The 21,945-nt window shown below is 43.6% G+C and overlaps 1 protein-coding gene across 6 annotated transcripts in view; it reads left to right on the plus strand.

The window, feature by feature from the left end:
* Positions 1-21,945, plus strand: part of CSMD2 (CUB and Sushi multiple domains 2) — a 283,054-nt gene that overhangs the window by 115,845 nt on the left and 145,264 nt on the right. For 5 of the 6 annotated variants that reach the window (XM_030504566.2, XM_030504567.2, XM_030504571.1 and 2 more), the window contains 4 exons: positions 6,507-6,619; positions 12,883-12,960; positions 19,858-19,945; positions 21,107-21,231. In XM_030504566.2, coding sequence (XP_030360426.1) covers positions 6,507-6,619; positions 12,883-12,960; positions 19,858-19,945; positions 21,107-21,231 — 404 coding nt within the window. The remainder of the gene's footprint in view (positions 1-6,506; positions 6,620-12,882; positions 12,961-19,857; positions 19,946-21,106; positions 21,232-21,945) is intronic. The other variant, XM_030504569.2, reaches the window with a different exon arrangement.

The following is a 21,945-nucleotide window of genomic DNA, read 5'->3' on the forward strand; positions in this document are numbered from 1 at the left end:
GGGGTTAAGATGGCCTGTGAGCCCCACTGTGGGTCTTAAAAACAAGCAGATGAAGGACTTTGAATCCTTGAAGGTGGTCTGTACTCCATTTGATGACAAGGCACAAGCCTGACTGGTCCAAGAAGTTCATTTTTGTTGTTTGCAGACTGTTACAGGGTGCTCCATAGTCAGGAGTCCCCAGGGATTTACGTGTAGACAGCCTGGCACTTGCAAAGATGTGTGGTGATGTGGGAAGCTGATCTTGCTGCATTGCCTCAGCACCTGTGCTTCTGAAACAGACTTAAGATGCAGGTGTGTTCTTTCCATCCCTGCAGCATTTAGCAAGGAACAATAACTTGATCTAATTATTCATTTTCCTTGTAAAAGTCCATTGTGATGGGATGTCTCTTGCGACCAGAAAATGAGGTCTAGAGGTGCTTAAGTATACTTTGTTTAAGAGAATAGACATGCTCAAATAAGATGTTCAGAATTAATGGTACAGCTCTCATGATAATTTGAGTAGAGATTTGGATGAAAAGTTAAAAATACAGGTGAAGTGAATAATAACACAGAGATATGAAGAGCTTCTGCAGTATGTCCCCTAGTTGTGCTGAAAGGAAAATGAATCTCTGAATAGTTGGAATGCTTCAGTGTAATAAAGCCTGTGAGGAAATGGAAATCTCCTCAAGGCTAAGGTGACAGAGCAGCACAGCAGTGCTGGGGGTGCCAGGGCTTGGGCTGGTGTCGCTTCTGTAGCTTGGACAGTGCTGGTGACACTGAGAAGCTGAACTGTAGCACAGCTCCTTGCCCCGTGCTGGTGCTGGTGTGACCCTGCGTCTGTAACCTGCTCTCTGCAGCTCAGCTTGTTCTCTGGTGAAAAAGAAACCAAAATAAGAAATAGTTCAGGGGTGGGGGGAAGCAGCCTCAATGATGTCCCTTTGTCTTTTATCTGTTTGGGCTCACCAAGGCTGGTGTTTGGCTGCATCCTGATTCTGGACAGCATCAGGGCACGCGCGTGCCTTCAAGTTCATGCTTTAAATCCATTATCTCAAAGTATCACACTTGACATAATGTGATTTCAAGTGGAGCTCTTACCTCTCGTTGTGACCCTTGACTCTCCTACAGTCGGTTCCTGTAGCACCCACGCGATGAATTGCTCATTGTACTTGGGTTCTTTAAGAAGTGCTGCGGTCAAATTCATGCTAATCGAATTGTAGGCTGCTTAAAATTGGATCTTCTGTCTGCAGAGATCTCCCACTATTCTCCTGCTTCTAGCTCACTTTCTGACATTTTATTGATTTTATTTTTTTTTCCTTCCCCTTTCTTGCTCTCCATGTGGAACCAAACGAAAGCAGGAATTGGGATTGTAAATAGATAATGGTGCATGAATGCAGATTAATCAGTGCCATCCGTGTACAGTAATACTAATTGTGCCAAGGGACGAATAGCTGAGTGAATGGTATAAATATTTAATGCCTGAATCCAATGTGAAATACAAGAGGAAGAAAAGAAATAAAGAAAATAGTTTAGTTGAAAGCCTCACTTCATTGCTTTTGCTCAAAAGAGTTTTGATACCATTAACCTTTCTGTATTATACAATTAAGGAGTTGGAGGAGCTGCGTTCAACGGGGAGGCTTCAGTTTCAGTCAAGAAAAAGATGCTTTAATGCTCTGGTTAAAACAATATTGGAAAGGGTTTGGGATAAAATCAATTACTTCAGAGACATGTTTTTCACAGGCCATCTAAACTTGGAGACAGCGTTCAGGGTGGGTGGCTGGGGACAGGGTGAGCGTTCAGAGCAGTGCTAGCACACAGAAAGGCTGTTCCTAATGTCTTTAGGAAGAAAGGTAAAAAGCTAAAATCTGTTCTTTATCCACTGTGCACAGAATGAGCTTTAATGGCAGGAGAAGACAGTCAGGCTTAGACATCAAGAGAAGTATTTTTAAATCCTCACTACCCCGGGTTTCTCTGAGGCTGGTAAATACTCTTCAAGCAATGACAGGAGTTCCTGTCTTCTCTGAGCATTGATTTCAGTGTGCTGGTTGTTTGACATTGGTGTCAAAGACACTTGGAACTTGATCAAATTTACTCAATTTCTTACAGACCCTGAACTGTTGGGCGTCTTCTGATGGGTTCTTTCTCATGCAAAGTGTTCAGTGTGGTTTGAATGGTAACTTCTGCTTTCAAGGACCTCTCATGGGTAGACCACAAGAGAAAGCCTCCAAAACAAGGTCCTTGTGGCACTAGGATGAAGATGTGGGTGAAATAATATTTGGGGAAAATCTGTTCTGGAAATTCCCAATCTCCAGGCCAGGGATACAGGTGAAGAGCCTGGTTCTTACCCAGCCTTGCTGCCTCAGCATCCTGAGCTGGAAGCTCAGTTCATCTCTTTCTCCAAGTGACTCCAGGACTAAAAAGACGCTCAGTGTAAAACAGGTACCAAATTCCCATCAGTGAGGGTAGATTATTGATTGTACTGAAACAGTTCTTACATGGCCACTTAGTCATTCCACAGCCTCAGATTTCAGATAACGTGTTGCCACATTCAGGAAGCTGAATATTTAGTCAAGTGATTCATATCTCCTGGTGATGGCAGCAAGAAAGGGGAGGAGGGGGGAAGTGGTCATACAGAGGCTTGAGGAGTTTTTCAAATTACTAATAGACTTATTTAAAAAAGAGAAAAAGAAAAGTCTGGAATACTGACGACTGCAGTGGCAGGGGTCCAGAACAGAAGGGCTTTTATTTACATGACTCACTGGACTGTTAGAAATTCAATCATTTATTGAGCTAATGGTAGGTGCTGAAAATTCCGGGCACATAATGTAGTACAAAAGTGTGCTGGGGAATGCAGAAAGGAGTTTCGGCTTCTTTTAACGAGCTCTGTGCATTTCTAGGTCTCTGTAATGTGGCTCCTCCTTCTTCTTGAAGCCAGCAAGGCAGCGTTGGGCTTATAAATTAAAATAGTGTGACCTTGAGAAGTTGGCAGTGCAGACACTCTGTGCTCTGTGTCACGGCACAATCAGCATCCTCTCTAAGAGCTTGTCGCAGCCGTTGTCGTCATCTGCCTCTTTGTCTTGTGCTGCTGGGGTTTGGCAGTGCTACCTGGGGCTGCCTGGCGTTATCCCCACGCCACAGAGCCGGTAGCTCCTGCAGGAGATTTGGGGGTTCCTCAGGGTTTGGTGGTTGCTGTTGGACTCTTGCCTGCTGAGCATCCATCCCCTTTCATTTGGGATTCATTGACAGCAGCCCAGGGCATTTGCATTCAAAGGCCACGCAGCTGCTTCAGTTCAACTGTGTTTATCTGTAATTAAGTATTGCATTATCAATTAACCATTAATACTTCCTCATCATTATTTTAAAGCTGTGGGAGCCTTATGGTGAAAAGCTGGTAGCTAACTGCAGGTGAGCATGGTGTTTTCCATTAAATGCCTAGCTCTAGCCATGTTACTTCTTATCATAGAATCATAGGCTGGTTTGGGTTTGAAGGGACCTTAGAGCTCATCCAGTTCCAACCCCCCTGCCACGGGCAGGGACACCTTCCACTAGAGCAGGTTGCTCCAAGCCCCTGTGTCCAACCTGCTGTTCACAGATTAAATATTCCTTTTCCACTGTATAGAGATTTTCTCTCTTGGGGTATATGAGAGGGCTTGGGGCTCAGTGCAAAGGCAGAGCCTGAAGTTACAGCTTTGCAAGCAGTAAAACTAATTAAACAGTAAGGCCTTATTCTCCTGAAGTAATTCTGTTAACTGGAATCACCTAAAAACCCAAACTCTTCCAAACCACGCGCTTCCACATGTTGCATGGTCTATTTCCATGTGCTTGTTCCCATGACTTCGTGTTCCCGACACTTGCAAAGCTGCTCTGATGCTGGGACCTCTTGATTTAGCCTGGGGGTGTGAAAAAGAAGGCAGCTTCTTTCTCTTTGCCATCACTGTTGGCATGTCTTGGCTGGTTCTTCAATGCAAGAGTGTCTTTTGGGCGCTGATGATCATCAGGAGCTGGGATCTAAACTAGCTCCAAGTACCACAACCTGCAACCTGGTGTTAACAATGAGCTGCTTAACTTAAGAAATAAAAGGGATAGGAAGATAAAAGGGAGAAAAAGGGGAGTGTGTTAGACTAGAGCCATGGCGACTATGGTGGGTTTGTGTGCTGAGAGTTTGAGCAGTGGCGTTTTTGGAATCGAGGACCTGGTAGTGATTTCTTGGCTGATTTAGTCCTTTCAAAAAGCTGACAGTGTCTGAAGCAAATGACGTATGGTGCTGATGAAGATTTCCATGCAGGAAATTCAGGGAACCATTTTCCTTCACTCTAAATCTTCTCTATTTCTTTATAACAGTGCAGAGTGGGTGCAGAGCACTATGGTTATGATTGATTATTTTACTCCCTGCTTTTGCCTGTAGTAATTATTTCTGCTATTGCAAAGGTAGCAAGTTGTGCAATCCATTTATTTTTCTAATTGATTTTCAACGTGTTAATTGCCTCAGCTGGTGAGATTCAGGCACTTTGTGTATGCAGGATCCTTGGAAGTTAATATTGGACTGTTCATGTACCTAAAATGAAGTGTGTGTGTAAGCAGATTACTGCAGGCTACTCGATCCCCTTCTCAAAAGGATATGTGTATTTTAAGCAGTGGAATTGAGGACAGAAGAGTCAAATTCTGCCTTATTCAGACACGTTAATTTTATTGTTTCCTAGTTTTTTGTATTATTTCCTAGGCAATTGAATTACTGGGTCTCCGCAGTTAATAAAGTAAAATTTGCCTCTGCATACCTAAAGATTATTTATGAGAAGTTTGACTATTGATTCAGGCTGAATAATAAAACAGCCTTTGGGGGTAAGAGTATTAAGTTGTCATAACAACCAGCCATAGTAACGTTCTCAGAATTGGTTTTAGGTATCCCATGTTTGATCTCAGCCCAAAATATGTTTGTTCGAAGTTAGTAATTTGAAAAAGTTTCTCATTAAATTGGTTCAGCTGTCTTTGACTTATCCAGGGGTGGCGGGATGCCACATGGAATCCATTTTTACAACACCTTGTATTTCAGAAGGCTCTGCCAAATTGAGATGAAGATAATCAATAGAGGAACGAGCAGGAAGTCTTCAACAATTTTGTAGTGTGAAGAATGTTCTCAGTCAGGTTTCATCTCGTGGCTGAATTCTGCAGAATCATAGCACAAGGTTTAAAGCTGTACTGTAGGTGGCAGAGATGCATTAGTTATGCCGCGTAACCGTCCCCACTGTCATTAACAAGCAGAGCAGGATGACGTTGTGGTTCATCTACATTAATCAATATGCTGCTGAGCACCATTCTGCCTCCCTGCTGATTGCCTTAGCAAAAGGCAAGTTCACCTTTGGAGGTGGTAGTTGAGCAAAGGACTTGTGAAATATTTCCTCAGCTGTCCGTTCTGCTGTTGAAAATGTGCAGTAATAAAATCTGAAGTATCCTATTGAATGGGAATAGATTTCCAGGATCCTTTTCCCTTCATCTAAAGAAGCATAAGTATTGGGATGCCAGTAATTTTAAATTAAGTGACAATCTGTCATTAAAACCTGAACGGGGCTTTCATTAACAATAATAGGATTCCATAATAGCTTTTGTCATGGCAGTGTTGTTCCCCTCACTGTGGTTAACGTGACCATTACAGACCTCAATTCGGAAGTGCTGTGCCTTAGGTAAACATTGTTCGGACTAAGACTTGACGTGCGACAGCTCAGCCAAGACTTATGAGCTGGAGTTTAATAAAGCAAACAGCATAATATGTTCTTTTAAAAGAAAGGTATAAAGAGGTATGAAGGAAACAGTTGCTGAAGGACTAGTAATGGGCTGTGGGGCTTTCCACCTCATGTTTGATGGCTGTAATCTTCTCCACATTGGGATAGATCATATATCATTGCTTCTTGCTGGCTATTTCCAGTAGAAGAAATCTGTTCTTTCAGTCTTTTCTCTTTCTCAGTTGCAATAAACTTTTTTAAACAAGGTTAACCAGATACAAAGACTAGGAACTGAGTGAGCTTCAGAGTCAGGCTCATCTTGCATACCTTGGGTGTAGCAGGTCCTCTGCGATGATTTTATGGTACTTCAGTATGATACCAATAAGATAAAAAAGGTGTTGGAGCTACGAGGCTCTGTTACTCTGGGGAAACACACAGAACTCCTCTAGTCCAGAGCTGTCCTGCACCTTCCACTCCTTTCTTGTGCTGCAGGAGAGGGCTGGAGCCTCCAGCTGGACCTGTTCCATGTGTCTGGTACCACAGACCTTGAGTGCCCAGCTCAGCCCCCCGACTCCTTTGCCTTAGCAGGGAGGAGTGGAAACCCCGGTAATTACAAATGTGAAACTGGCAGATGGGAAGACAAGCAAAGGAATGGGAAGGAAACAGCCATGGGGTGTATGGGGTGTGTTCTTTGAGCACATGGTTCTCATTTAGGATTTCCTGCATTCAGTAGCAGGATTACCTGGAAGGAGAGGTATCTGGGGTGTAATTCTCAATCATAATATTTGGTTGTCGTTGCTTGCTTTCTTGCAGGTTTACTGGGATGAATTTGCCTCCCCCTGTTATCAGCAGTAAAAACTGGCTGCGGCTTCACTTCACGTCGGATGGCAACCACAGGCAGAAGGGGTTCAGCGCCCAGTATCAAGGTAAATGCTCACTGCCCGCTCTCGCTGTTCACAGGGCATGTTTAACCAAACTTTATTCCCCTAGGAGTCTCCAACTAACTTCCTGCATGATCCTTTTGTACACTGGTTTCATTCATTTTCTAGCTGGGTATCCAGGCTTTGTCATGACGGGAGCTACTGTTGGCAGTACAAACACTTGAGAGCTGCAGGAATATTCATTTTCACTGTGTACTTTGTTGGTAGAGATGTTCCTTTACATGCAGGTTTGTGGAAGGCTCTATGTGGGATATGTGATACAGATGAGGTGCCACCAGCGAGGGGCTGTCTAGAGTCCCACAGAGGCTGTCTGCATTTACATGCTACTCAAGTGAGGGGGAACTGAGCCCGTGAATGAGGTGTACTGGTCATCCCCGAAGGATGGATTTCAGGATTAGGATCTTAAGATTCTGTTGAGGGTGAAAGATGCTTTGGCACATGAGTCAAGCAAAGAAAAGATCCTGTTGTGTTCTGAGGTTTGTAGGCAACCATGGCCAAGTGCACGTTAGCACAGCCTGTCTGGGACCAAATGATCACCTAAACAGGGGGTTAGTGGACTCTTTCAGCAGCTGATACCATCCTTTCTGAGGACTCAGAAGGACTTTGTGGGTGTAGCATTGCTTTGGGCAGGATCAGGGAGAGGGAAAATGAAGCAGGGAAGGAGCAGGAATGACATCCAGTTCCTTATCCACCCTCCAGGGGTTTGTGTCAGTGCAGTTCAGCTTTCCTCAAAGGAAGGAATAGGACTTTGATGAGAAGTGCCATAGCTAGAGACCGGGATGTTAGAGGAATGAAATGGAAGAGAGAGGAGTTTCCTTTGCCAAATCTCCAAACCTGCCCTGTGTGTTCGTTTCCTGCTTATTTAGACTTGGCAATGTTGTCATGGCTCCAACATGGGCTTTACTTTATGAATCACTATTGCTATTTAACTTTCCTTGCTTTCCTTTAACATATAAACTACTTGAAATTGTAAGGAAAACCCCGTTGGTTTTGATGTGTAACAAATGACTCTGTGCAGCCGATGGCTTTTGATGTGACATTTTCCTTTGCTGTCATCATTGCTGCTTTCTATTAAAACACCTGTCTGAATCATCCTTTTTTCTGAAATAGAACAGTAAAGATTAATGTTATAATTTCCTCTGATTAGGTAAATGTCAGAGGGTTCTAATCTAGCACACTCCTTGGAAACTGTTTTGTTAGTAATGAACTGTGCTGCTGTGTTTTGAGTGTTGAAAAGATGTGCTTGAAAATGTGCTCTTGAAATGGCATTGAATAACCTCTGCCTCGCTGGTGAAGGGAATCTGACACTCAGATCTCCACACACGTGCTGGTTTTTGTGGAGTTTGTCAGGTTCTTTCTGTTAGGGAAGATTTCAATACTTAAAACAGATGCAAACCAGGTATAAAAGCAGGATTTTTGCAGTCAGGGATGCTGTGTCTGTAGAATGTTAGAGATGCCAATGCCACTTCAAAACGTTATGTCCTTTTCATAGGAACGTGACCTTGCTTGAACGTAAATATTTTAATGGAGATAAATACATACAAAATAAGATATGTAATGCCATAGGAAGTGGAGCAACTAAAATGCGTTTCAGCAGTAGCACTGAAGCAAGGCCCAGCATTGTCCAAGAGAAGGAAGAGAGGGTTAGGATGAATCTGTCTGTTTTCCAAAGACATGTATGTGCTTAATTTATCAATATCTTATGTCCTCCGCGGCAGTATCTGGCTTTGCTGGTAATCTATAAGAAAATAGTTTCCTTTCCAGCTTGTTTAATATTGAATCTTAGTTTTAGCAGAATGTATGTTCTGTTTCAGCTCTTCCTAATCCTTCCCCCAATTTGGGAATCTCTTTATGAGTATAAAAGCAGGGTTAGATATAATCAGCCTGTATACAGGTTTTCTTTGCTCAATACAGTCAATTTGTTCCCTTCCAGGGAGAGTTAAAATAATCTTGCATTCCTGCAGATACTTTTTTCCCCATGCCCTGTAAAAGCAAATAAAATGGACTGTAGAGAAATCAGTGCATCGATTTCTTTTCCTTCCTCCCACTCCCTCTGCCTTCTTTCCCCAAAAGGTGGTAAGCAAACCTGCGTGTGGTAAGAAAATAAGGTAGAAGTGCCTCACTGGGGCCAGGTGACAGCACAGCCGAGTGTCCCCTGTCATCCCCCATGTCACATCGTGATGAGGGGCTGTAAATGAGGTAATAAAAATGCTGCTGAATTTAAAGCCATGCTAAACAGATCTAAATAATGCTCTGGCGCGTGTAGTCCATCTCTCCATATACTTTATGACACAAGTTGGATCCCAAATTGCTTTTTAGCTGATTTACCAACACATAATTGCATCTGTTATTAATCTCCCCACCCCATTCCCTTCCCCTTCTGTTCTCCACACTCTGGTGGAAAGATGAATGTGGGTGAGTGTCACCCGTAGCACAGTGCAGAATATGCACAGGCCTGTTGCCCTGAGGAGTGCTCTGATGAACTCTGTGGCACATACTGCACCACTTAAATGGCTTATAAGGATATGTATGTATCTATAAATATATATGCTTAATTTTTGACAGATCTGTCAATATCCATCTTGAATCACAGCTTAGGCTGCAAAGGGGTTATGGCTTATGCTGTGCAACCTGTTGGGTCTCTTGGGCAATCCTGTGAGAGGCAGAGATGGGAAAACTCTGGTGCTTGTTGCAGGCTCTGATTTCTAAAAAGCCATTGCTTAGGGTAGCTGGTGGAGGGCATAAATGAGGAGTTTCAAAATGGGTGCATTCGAGGGTGTTTCTCTTCAGCTTCATCTTGAGTAGGAATCCCTGTAAGCACCTGCTGTAGTGTCTCACATGATATAAGGGCCTGGAGGGACAGGCCAAGGGGAATGGCTTTAACCTGCCAGAGGGGAGATTGAGATGAGCTCTGAGGCAGAAGCTCTTCCCCGTGAGGGTGCTGAGGCGCTGGCACAGACTTTTCCCAGAGAAGCTGTGGCTGCCCCATCCCTGGCAGTGTTCAAGGCCAGGTTGGACACAGGGGCTTGGAGCAACCTGCTCTAGTGGAAGGTGTCCCTGCCCGTGGCAGGGATTGGAGCTGGATGAGCTTTAAGGTCCCTTCCAACACAAACCAGGCTGGGATTTTAAGATACTAAAACACTCCAGGAGGAGGAAAAGAGATTCAGGCAAATCTGTATTTAATAGCAATCCCCCAGCAAGGGGAACAGAGGTTCATGGAATGGATTTTTGCTGAAATGCTGTTTTCCAAATTAAAAATAAATAAATGTCTCCTTAAATTCTCATTTTGAGCAACACGAAATGGTTTAAAAGAAACACCGCAGACTGCCTGCGTGCTGGAAAAGCTTTGTAATGTCATCTTTCAAATGTGACAGGACGCTGAGTATTCCATTAGATCTATCAGATATGTGTGAGCAGCAAAAACCCTTCACAAAACAGAGGAATTTCTGTTCATCCAATTATCCTGACACAGTCCTTTGTAGTCGTGTTCCACATTCAAATTTGTAAACAAAATAGATTTTCATAAAGCAGAAATTTGAGGGCGTAGAGTAGGAGAATTGTTCTTATTTATTCTTTTTAAAAGCAAGTGATATTGTATTCTGACTTGTTCTAATCTAAATTGTGTCATTTGTAAAGCTTGACTTTCATCATTATGTCTCCATGTTGCAAATAAAATGAGGGATTAAGAGGAGAGTATATAGTGATCTCTCTTTATCAATTATTGTTGAAAGAGACACGATGCAATTAGGGGAGTATATACTTCATGGTTAATGCAGTTTAGTCTCTGTATTTTAGGATTGATCCTTAGTAATGAATGTCTGGTTTCTGCTGCTTGTTTTCATTACCGATGGGTGTTTTGAAGCTGGGCTTTCCATTAGTCATGAACTCAGAGTGGGGCTCTGTCTGCTAGCTGAGTTCTGGAAGGCAGGAAGGAGTATGGACTTTGTTATTGTGTCCTTATAAAAGTGTGTAATCGTGCAAATCCAGATGTGTTGAAGCCATGAACTCTCTGCCCATTGCCTTCTGCTGGACTGTGTGATAAGCAGCCCTCTGAAATCACTGCAGGTTGCTTTAGATCCTGCTAAACAGTCCATTCCCTGAGGACAAGAGCTGACCCTCCCAGGGATGCATTGCCCCATCCATGGGGTCAGCATCGATACCTGGTACAGGGCATAGACGTTTGTGATAGGAAAGCTTTCCTTGTCCTTTAAGGCTACAGGGTTACTTAATCATGCAGAAATCAGCAGACCTGTACTTCTCTGTGTGTGGCTTGGGGAAACAATCACTGGTAATTGGATAAAGTAATTTGGGATGGGAAGTTGCGGAGAATATAAAAAATGGGGATTATTTTTGTAAAGCTGCTCTCTTACCAATTGTGCCCCAAAGCACTTCACAGCACAGTGAATTAGATACTGCAAAGTCACGAGCCGTTGTACAACCTTCAACAGCTCAAATTTAGACTGAGATACTTGGGCTGGACTGTATTTTATTGACTGGGAGTACTGGCTGTGCCTGTGAGGTTATCCTTGTGCTTGCTTGAAAAGTGCCAGAGAATCATTAACTGCAGCATTATGGAGGATGAGCAGAACAGGTCCTCTTCCGCGCTTTATCCTGATGAAGGTTTGAGTGCTGTGGTGTGTCTGTAAGAAGCACTCTGTAAACTCTTCCCAATCCCAATCTAGTGTTTTGTTAGGCGAGGAGAAGCACCCCATGACCCAGCAGTGAGCACTTGCAGCCCAGAACCCCCCCATGCCCTGGGCTGCATCCCAAGAGTGTGAACAGCAGGTCGAGGGGGAGATTCTCCCTCTCTGCTCTGGGGAGACCCCCCCCTGCAGTCCTGTGTGCAGCTCTCAGTTCGGAGCTATAACTGCTTTATTTAAAGAGAAAGCAAAAAGCTGTAACCAAACGATGTGAACAAAAAGCTCCAAGCTAGCATCTAGATCTGAAAAGCACTACTTTAGGTAAGCTTCAAGGAGTAATGCTTGACATCTCCCTGTCTGAAGCTCCTGCAAACAGATGTTATAAACAGATTTTTTTTCCTTAAAGCCAAGAAAAGCATGATTAAAACCCTCTTGTTAGTTATATCAGTAATTTTTCTTGACAACTTTGTCTTAGAAATGTGCTAATTTAGGGATGAAAGCATGACAAGATAAAGAACAAGAAAAGAACAGTTTGAAGTGGAAGACAGACTGGTTTTCTCCATAGATAAGGACTGGCTCATCAGAAAAAGGATCCTATAAAGTGGTTTGGACATCATGCTTTCTGCTGGGAAGTTGTTCTTTAACCACATTAACTTCAAACATGCCAGTAAAAATTCTGTGTTAGTAAAAAATATCCATGTGTGTGCTGCAGGAAGCCACTGTCTGTCTCTCTGCCAGTATCCAGATGGTTTTGACAGTGTGAGGTTTGTGCAAAACCCTCTTGTGTCGAGAGAGCCTCAGTAACAGCCAAGTCCAGATAATAAAAACAAATAGCTGCTTGGTTACATGGGGAATTTTCATGTTGGGAAGAAGGACAGGACTCCCCTGGTGATGGATGGATGGAAATCTCGTTGCTACCCTTGTGTTTTCTCATCTTCTGGATGATGTTTAGAGGGGATGGTCACAACAGGACCTCCGGTAGAGCCATGATGCAGATTTTATCATTGATGTGCCTGTGGCTACAAATAGTGGCTCTGTAAATTTATACTTTGCCAATAATATGGTTTTAATATGGCTCTTCTTTTTCCTGCTATCTTACTGCCTGAGTGCACTATTTATGCAGATCATGTTTGCAGTCTTTAGGCTATGGGTATTCATTTGAGCACTGTGTTCCCACAGAAGCAGAGAATGGCTTTACAGCAGAATGTGTTCGTGGAATAACTGCATCAGTAGAACTGGCTGAAACTAACTCAGTGTTTTACTCCCAGGATCCCTGAAGTTTCTTGGAAGTTCCCTTTTGTGTTTCCTGGGTTTCGTGTGTTCAGCAAAATGGCGTTGTGACCTGGAGATGAGGGGGGTTGTGTCCCGTTTTTATTACTCGGATTTGGTCAGCTTGGCTCCGATCCCCAAAGACACTAGTCCAGACCTAACATGGTCAATGCGGAGGAGACCTCAATGGTTTTGAGGGGTTGGGATCAGTGGAGCTACGAGGGGTGGATGCAGGGTGTCTTGCAGCATGTAGAACTGTTGCTTCATTTTCTTTTTAAATAATTCCTAAAGCTCAGCTAAATCTTTTCCTTGTCTTTGCTTTATTTTAAATCTTTGTAGTCAAAAAGCAAATGGAACTGAAGTCCAGAGGGGTGAAGCTAATGCCCAGCAAGGACAACAACCAGAAGACATCAGTCTGTAAGTTTTTTGGCTCCTCTTTACGCTATCTCTTGTATACTGATCTCCTTGAACATTTCATTTGACTTTCCAAGTAATCTCTGAAACTTTGTCACTCTTACAAGTTTTAATGCTTTTCCCTCTCTTCCCTCTGCATTCCTGCATCACTTCCTTCCAGTGCTCTATTCGCAAGCATATACTAACTCCTTGAAGTGGGAATGGAGGGGACTGGTGTCTGTGTATTTAATATATACTGTATGCTTCCTGCTCAAGGACAGGCTGGGGTCCATGGTTTCTGCCGTCTTTTAGTGTGGAAAGTGTCAAACTAAACAATATTGCAAAGTGACTTATTGTTACTGTTGTAAAATGAGGAGTAGGGATAAGGAACCATACCAAAAAAGACCTGTTGGAAAATCTAGGGGCAGTAGCAGTCTGTCTCTCTTTCTCTTTGCATTTTGTTTAATTTCCCTGCAGAAAAATCGTACCACCGCTGTGCAAGAGCCCAATACCAATTGTTACGGTCTCTCTGTCAGTTACTTCCAGTGTATCTAGTGGTTGGTGTGTTGGAGGCGTGCGCAGAATGTCACTTGGTCACTGCTGCGTGTTCCTCTTGGAGGAAGTGAATCCGTTAGGTCCATTCATCTTTACTTTAGGTTCTTTTCAGATCAGAAGCGAGACTTGTATTTTTGTCATGTGCGTGACTGTGGACAGGCCACTGGGCTCTTAAGGGGACTCTAAGATTGAACAGGAGGGGTCTGAATTAACTCAAGTTTTTGTTTTATATGAATTCAAATAGGAGCAGAATGTAGTGGGTTTTAAATCAGTTTTTAGAGGAGAGGATCTAATGGCTCGTTTTGTTTCACAGTCCATCACACCCATCAAAAAGTACTGTTTGGACATCTTATTCGTTTGAATTTTGGATGCAAAAATCAGTTAAGCGACATGGCTGAACTGGCTGGCTGAAATGAAAACAGCTCACTTGCAGGCCCACATGAGAGTGCTCATGGTCTCTGGGTTTTCAGGAACGAGCCCAATGAGGAGACTGAAGAGCAGGATGTAAATTGCCCAAAATCTCCAGTGCAGAAAACGGGCGAGGCGTGTTTAGAGAAAATGAATTCCATTTTTAAAGAAAAAACCCTGTTTGCAAGATGTTCCTGGTTGATGATATGTTCTTGCCAAGAAGCAGCTAATTGTGATAAACATTTCAGTTCACTTAACTGAGAATGAAAGTCTGTTGCAAAATAGGACTAGCTCTGATTGTGTGGGCACAGGAGACAAAGGATGTGTTTGGAATGGGATATGGGCTGTCTGGGATATTGGGCGATGTGGGGAAGGGAGTCTTCACCGAGCGAGAAATGCTCGGTGTGGGGTCATTGGTTTACTGTATACAAGTATTCTGGTATTGAGAACAGAGTATTCCTGGTTTACCTTCTTGGGAATGCTCGGCTGGGTCCCTGTAGTGGTTTTACTGTTGCTAATGAACATTCTTAATGACTGTCCCTGCCAGGGGCTCCAGGGAGAGGCACTAAAGGCCGGTAAGAGACAGACTGAGCTTCCCTTTCTGGTGTACCCTGCTCTGTCCCAGTTGTGCTCTGCTTCTGAGGATAAAACTGTAGGAAGTCTGCATTGTCTCTCCCCAGTTTATCCTCACCCAATGAAGAGCAGGCTTCAGTCTTCAAAGCTGTCAATTCAGCATCTTGGGTAGTGCTAATCTTGTCATATTTGATAAGGCAAAACAGAGCATAGGAAGGCAGCTTAGCCTGAAAGCTGTTAAGCTGTAATAATAGAGATGGTGATAGTGCTGTGGCCCAAATTCCTGGTGCTTGCCACAACCCCTGTGCCTTCAGCTCCTTCCACGTGCACTGCTCTCAGCAAGGGCCGGGTTGTAAATCTGGATTAACCTCTATCTTGCACAGCCTTCTGCTGTCACACTTCTGCCACAGTCAATTTTCAGCTTCAGAAATGCTGATTCCGCAGAAGATGGCTCCAGAAAATGGAGCCCAAAATGTTCTCTTTTTTTTCCCCCTTGCTCTTTAGATTCGCGTGGCGAGCCAGGCCCCTTCTTCTCTTCAGCTTTCATGAGCTTAGGAGTCTGCGTATGCATCAGAGATAATTATACAGGTGGGACAGGCTGATTAAAGACCTGTGAAGTTTGCTGGTGTTGCTCTATTTCATCTGGCTCAAATATCAGAAAAGCAGAAATTTCTGTGTCTCTTGGTAATAGCCACAGCTGAGCCATGCTCTGTTTTCAAGGACTTTCTTACCAGCAATGTTTTCCAGCGCTCTTCTCTCTTGAAGAATCTGTGGCCACAGTAAGGCAGCTCAGTCCCCTGCAGGTCTTGCAGAGGATTTCTGTTTTGCTGGATGGACCTGGCCAGATTAAAGCCTGTGTGTTTTATGTGTCTGAATGGAGGCAGCACGTAGTCACATATCAGCTGTTGTACTATTTCAGAAAATATATAAAAATACAGACTTTGGGGGGTACTAATTGTGTTCAGTTGCAAACGTGTTTATTTGAAATTGAAATCAAGTGCCTTGTACTGTTTACCATCCCTAAAATGATTTGGACATCTTGCTTTAATCGTTTTTAAGGGAAAAATAATATAGCTCTGGAGAATAAGATAGGAGAAATAGTTTTAATTTTAGATTGCATTTAGCAGATCACTTCTTTCAGTGCATGCAGTATGTAAATATGTATATTCCAGGTCACACAGTGGAATAAACACGGTGGCTTGCTTTTACCAAACAGCATCAATGTTGCTTTTCTGACCTTTGAAGGAGGCAGACCCCAAAATGTATTGCTGGCTGTTACTGGAAGGGAATGTATGAAGCAGGGCAAGTCCTCTGTATATTCAGATTTATCAAAATGTATTTTAAATGTACAAATGCAAAGTCAATTTGGAGGTGTTAACCAGTTTTAGCTCTCAGCAAAGTGTACGGTAGGTTCTAGGTACTCAGCACTGCAGCAATGAGTACTGAGCCATGGAAGAGCGAGCCTGGGGTTCTGAGCACATCTTTGAGAGGAGCTCTGTGTGGTTAGGGTAGGGCAATGCTGCAAACACAGTGTTTGCAAATGGTCTGTAAAATCCGAAGGTCTGTAAATGTTTTTGAAGGTGCCTACTTCTGAGCTGTTCAGAGGTAGCAGCAAGATGTGAAATACGGGCTCAGAATTCCCCAGGTAAAAACATTGCAGCTGGATTTCCAGCAGGGCATAGTCTTCTCTAGCATTAAGGCCTCACAGCCCAAGTCTGTCCCCTTTTCGCTCTTGCTTATCACTAGACACGTGAGTATTTAACGTCTGGATCAGTAACACTGAGATCTGGAAATGTTTAAGAGTTGGTTGGTGGGTGCAGAATGACCTTCTTGGATTTGGAAGGGCAGCAAGCCCATTGTAGGGGTGAGCACACTATCATTAGGTGTCATTAGGTCACCTCTCCTGCTTTTCAGCTTGAATTTTGGAACCCATTAACTTGACCTGATATTTGCATGGAATAACCACCATCCTTAGTGTGATCATTACAATTACCCTTGTTAAAACAACTAACTACTACTGCCACAGTCCTTCCCTCCCCATGCCAGTAGGAAAGCTGACTGCCTTTCACTGTATTTCTCATGCTGAGAAATGTTGAGTCTTTGTAAAACCTTTTTAGATGCTGCTTTATTTTGTAGTTGATATTTTACAGTCCTAAATTCAATAAAAAAATCGTCCCTTGGGAATCTATAAGTGAACTTTATTAACATGGGGAGATGCAGACAGCTAAAGAAGGTTCTCAATTCTTCTAACAGATGGAGTAAATCACTGTGGCAAACACTGCAATCATAAGTGGCTGTTAGGGAATGCATGATGAGAAAGAGGTTGTTGAAAAACTCAGGAGGAGAATGAAGGGGTGGAAAAGTAGTTCTATGGTTTGGGGGAGAGAATCTTTGAGCCTATAATGGAAAAATTGAACAGTTCATCACAGTTTTTAAGAGCTATTGTTTTTCCTAGAAACCTTGAAGAATTAATTTTGGAGTGCTCCAGCCCAGGCATAGATCAGTCAAATCTTCAGGAAGATGAACACAGTACTGACAGCAAGTTCTCAGCATAACAAATACCATTTATAACCTCTGGTTTAGTTATATTTGTGTGTGTGTGTTTAGAACAAAAGATAGAAGAACAAATAAGTGACCATCTAATCCATCTTCTCCTTTTCTTTTGCTCTCCTTTACAAATAAAATGTTCCAACTATCCCAACTAGATATGGAGATATCTTTCCTTTCCCCCTTCTCTGTTTTGTCTTAACTGTTTTCTGGTTTATCTACACGTGTTATATAGATAATAATATAATGCTAGCTAACAAGAGGAGAACTGTTTCTAGTCTTTGGAAATGCATTGGCAACTGACAACCTGCCTGTGGGTTTGGGTGGTCATCTGTAGCTTTGCTTACTCTCAAAGCTTGAATCAGAGGCTTGGAGTTTCACTGTCGTCTGGTATGGGACATAAATGGATGTGATATCAGTGCAGAGTAACTAACGTGGGCATGACAGATACTATCTGCGTAGTCTTTTGGCCATGGGAGAAAGAATTTGTTTTGGAAAGGCAGTGGGGTAATCTGCTCTGTGAGGAGGAGCATCCAAGTGTTTGAATGCAGCTGTATCTATAGGAGCTGTATCCATGCACGTGTACTCTACAGGCGTATCTCGTTCAGTGTGGCTTTACTCTGGAGAAGGTATAGAAGATGAGAAATCTAGCACTTTTCCTTCAGTACCACATGGACCTGTGACATACAACCCTAGTTCGTACACTCTAAGTGTTAACTTTGCTTTGTTTGGAGATATCTGCATCATACTTGCGTAGGTAGGCAGTAATTTAAGAATCCCTAAAGAAAATGGTGTCCCCTGTGGACAGCTGACCTCCCGTTCCTCAGGAGCAGTATATCATTACAGGCGCTAGCAGAAGGGCTCTTGGGAGCTGGTGATTTCATTTTGCAGAAGGATTACCAAATTATTTTGCATCTCAGACCTGCTAGAGATACCCATTCCTGGAGCAGCACTTTATCATGGCTGCTTCAGTTATTGGGGCACTGCTGCTGAAAATACTGGAGGTGAGTCCCTTCTCTGGACAGGGGCTCACTTCCTTCTGGCTCATGTACATTCAGAATCATCACAATCTGTGAAAGGTGGCAGCAAAGCTTTGTACCTACAAAACACAGCTATCAAAAGATGCCGTGTGCTGCTTTCATGCTCCTATCTCTTGCTGGTGTCTCTGTCCTTGTGACTGAGAGTAATGTGAGGTTATGAATGTGCGAAAGAGGGAGACCGACCTCTCAGGAGCCTGGTTTCCCATCAGACTGCATCTCTGTTACTCTTGTGGCCTCTGACACATGGAGGAGCACCAAAGCATCGTGCTGAACGCTGAGCCCTGTGCAGCGGCAGGGACAGCTCTGACCCTGTCTGTTGTGCTCAGGGCAGGGGGCTGGCTCCGGCACGGTGGGGTGGAAGGGGAGGCCAGGAGACACAAAGGCCCTTTCAGAACTGAAGGGTGTGAGATGAGATGTTGGCACCTAGAGCCGAGGAGGAGCTCAGGAGCTGCAGTGTGTCCAGCGTGGGTAGCCAGCAGTGAGGTGTAGATGCTCAGATGAAAGCCCTGTACTGGTGTGAGCAGAAGCGTGATCTTTCCATCCTCTTAGGAGCAGCACTGTATCTTCCAGCTGTAATGCCTGACTACACAGGGTCTAATTACCAGTCTTGCCTTTTGTGTGTTCACGCTGTGCAGCCTGTGTCTGTTGTAGCTACTCCACATGCTTACCTTCCCCTGTAAATGTTTACGTGCATGTTCCTCCACATCTTCCACATGCTCAGTGCCATGCCCATCTCAAACTGTTGAGCCAATGCCTGTTGTGAGAAACATGCCTGTGTCACTGAACCATCCTTCAGTGGTCCTTGGGGCACTGTGCTAACACAGTGTGTTCTGAAGTATAATTGGGATTTTCCTTTAGTGATAGGCAGAGGAAACAGAAATACGCTCATTGAAGATTCATGCTTCATTGCTTCAGCATCATTGCCAAGAAGTGTTGCGTTTTCTTTGTGTCCTTACCTTAGTGATACAAGAAGCTATAAGTCACATCAACTTCTACAGCTTTGCGACAAAGCCACCACTTTGTTCCATATTATTGTGCATTTTGGCAGTTGCTGGAATTCAGAATTGAAATCAATCTATTGCCAGATTTCACCTTATCCTGTCAGGAGCCGCTCCAAATCAGTGCTTGGATTCTGGTTTGTGCCATTTGACAGGGGGAAGGTGGAAATGGGGAGATAGAGGATGAGGTTTGAAGGTGTTTATTGAGTGCTGCTCACCACTTCATAGATTTCATGTCTGTTGGCAGTTACATTGAGGTTGCTCCATCAAATTTTTCATATTCAGACTAAATTACTTGCTTTAAAACGCCAGACTTACATTTCCCTTCTCCTTCCTCCCTTTTGTCCTGTGCTTGGTTTTTGCCCTGGTATCATACACCTGCCTTTTCACCAAGTTGTTTTCTCTCCCTGGCACCACTGGGTGGGTTGGAGGGTGGTAGCTGCCACCTTGTCCTCTGCAGGTGGCTGTTTTCATCACAGGCTTCGGAAATGGACTGTTAAATTGGTGTCATTTTGCAGAATGGGAATGAACCCTCTTTTCAGAGGTACTTCTGTAGTGGAATGGAGGGAAAACTGTGTCCCTAGCTGGCATTTCCTAGAAGCACTTGGGTGTATAAACTGAGCTGAAACGATTCCAGTTACATTTGTTTCCAAAGCTGGTTTTTTTTCTGAAACAAAATGGAACGCATTCAGGTTTTCGAGCTACCAGTTGCCATTTTCTCTCCACATTCACCAAGACAGTTGATGAAAGAATGTTTCTTTTGCTATTCTGTCTCTGTATGTGCTGTTTTTGCTTTGTAGTAACTCAGGTTGGTGTGTCCCAGGGACATAATATGTGTCCAGACCCTGGGATTCCAGAGAGAGGCAAAAGAATAGGCAACGATTTTAGGTAAGAACCTTTTATGTGTGTGTTTCTGCATGCTGCAAAGCTACTGTCTGTAACTGTTGTGTGTGCTCCTTGGCATTATGTAGTCTGTTTTTAGAGACCATCTGCACACCTCTAAATGTGTTCTCTCTCAAAAGCTTGCTGAGACTAGTGATGTAGAAGAATGAGTGTGTATAAATGTGCACATGTGTGTTTGGGAGAGCGTAGCCCAGATGAGGACCTGTAATGATCTCTCTTTCAGAGCATTTCTGTTTTCACACCATGGGCATTTAGCCAGGCTTGTATAATCAATGTTTGTTGTCATTCCCTCCTCCAGTTAAGTGCAGAAAGAACTGTCTTAAACAGCAAAAAAAATCACTTCTCAAATTAGCTTAAATCACAGCATGGCCCTGCCCCTGGTGAATTTGAGGTGACTTCCCAAAGCACTGGTACAGTTCCTTGTCGATAAGTATATGTGGTGCTAGATAATTGTTTTCTCATAGAGTTTAAAACAATGCTGTTATTCCCTTCTAGTTGCTAGCATTCATTCAAAGCAGGGAGGAAGGAATGAGCCTGCTGTTAGCAATGGTGAATCAATATTTAATCTCATTCTGCTCTCGATGACTGTTTTGTTCACTAAAAGTGTCTTTCAATTTAACTGAAGTCTATCAAATTTTCCTGAAATCCAGAAAATGGATCAGAGGGATGAGGGTGGAGGAAAGGGAAGTCCCAATAGTCCCTAAATGCTGTAGGATAAATTCTCAGCTTCTGTGAATTGTGAACAAGGCAGCACTGGCTTAAACCAGCAAAGGATCTGGATCCAGAGTGATAGACTAAAGAACAAAGTAGATAAAGATGTATTTTTCCCTCTGTAATAATGCTGAACGTGTCATCTCTTGGGGCTGAGTCTGTGCTCCCGCACTGAATAAAATTCCCACTGAAGTTGCATTGAAAGACTCAAATCTGTTCTTGGACTGTGACCACCTCAGGCAAACAGTGCCCAGCGCAAGCAAATGCGCAAGGCACAGGCTTGCCTCTCATTCATTCCTGCTGTTGCCTGGAGGGCTGGTGAACTCTCTCTGTTCCCAACTTGGAGAATCACTGGGATAGTGAAAAAGTAAGTGACGAACCTGTTGCCGCAGAAGCGTGGCAGCTGCTAACCTCCCGCTTTGTTCTGCCTGCTAGGTTAGGCTCCAGCATCCAGTTCACGTGTAACGAGGGCTATGATTTGCAAGGGTCCAAAAGCATCACCTGTAAGAGAGTGAGTGACATAATCGTGGCTTGGAGCGACCACAGGCCAGTGTGCAGAGGTGAGGAGACAAGTTTTATTGAGTTAGAACTAATGAGAGAATCCATCTCCTTAATGTCATCTTCATGCGTCACCCATTCATCCTCAACTTATTATCACTTGGTTCTCAACCTCAGTCCTCTGTGGGGTCCATGGCCCAGCTCCGTTTTCAAACCCTGCCTCTGAAAGGGGCAGAGCTGGATGAGCCCCTCTCAATGCTCACAACCTGTTGGGAGAATTCAGCTCTGCACCACTGTGTTGAGCACAGCACCAAGTGCATTTGTTCTCCTGGAAATGGGAATTTGGTCTTGCCAGCTCTGAGGTCAGAAGTCAATGGGATCTTTATTGCTTTCTAATGGTCATTTTTGTTTTCTGGCTGAGCATGAGAGTGTAATGTGAGTTCACATTTCCAGTCCTTTCAGCACAAGCCTGAGAGAGGAGCCTTTGCTTGATTCCAGAAATTCAGGTTTTAAGAAAAACACCTTTTCTTGTGCATGATGGAATTCATAAAGCTGTTGCCATTAACTATGGAGCTTCATAAGCTCTTAGCTCTGCACCATGTAGATACTTGTGTCCTTCATGGCTGTGTACTACATCCTCTTAGCAATGCTTTCTGTCCCCTTCTGTTCTCTCCATTCCAGATATTTCTTTTTATGGGATAAGGAGGAGAGGGGAGAAAAGGTGAAAACCTGAGACAAAATCTGGAAAACCTAAGATAGAGATTCTTATAGCTGGA

The sequence above is a fragment of the Strigops habroptila genome, chromosome 12, assembly GCF_004027225.2.
Source record: "Strigops habroptila isolate Jane chromosome 12, bStrHab1.2.pri, whole genome shotgun sequence".
Classification (NCBI taxonomy): domain Eukaryota; kingdom Metazoa; phylum Chordata; class Aves; order Psittaciformes; family Psittacidae; genus Strigops; species Strigops habroptila.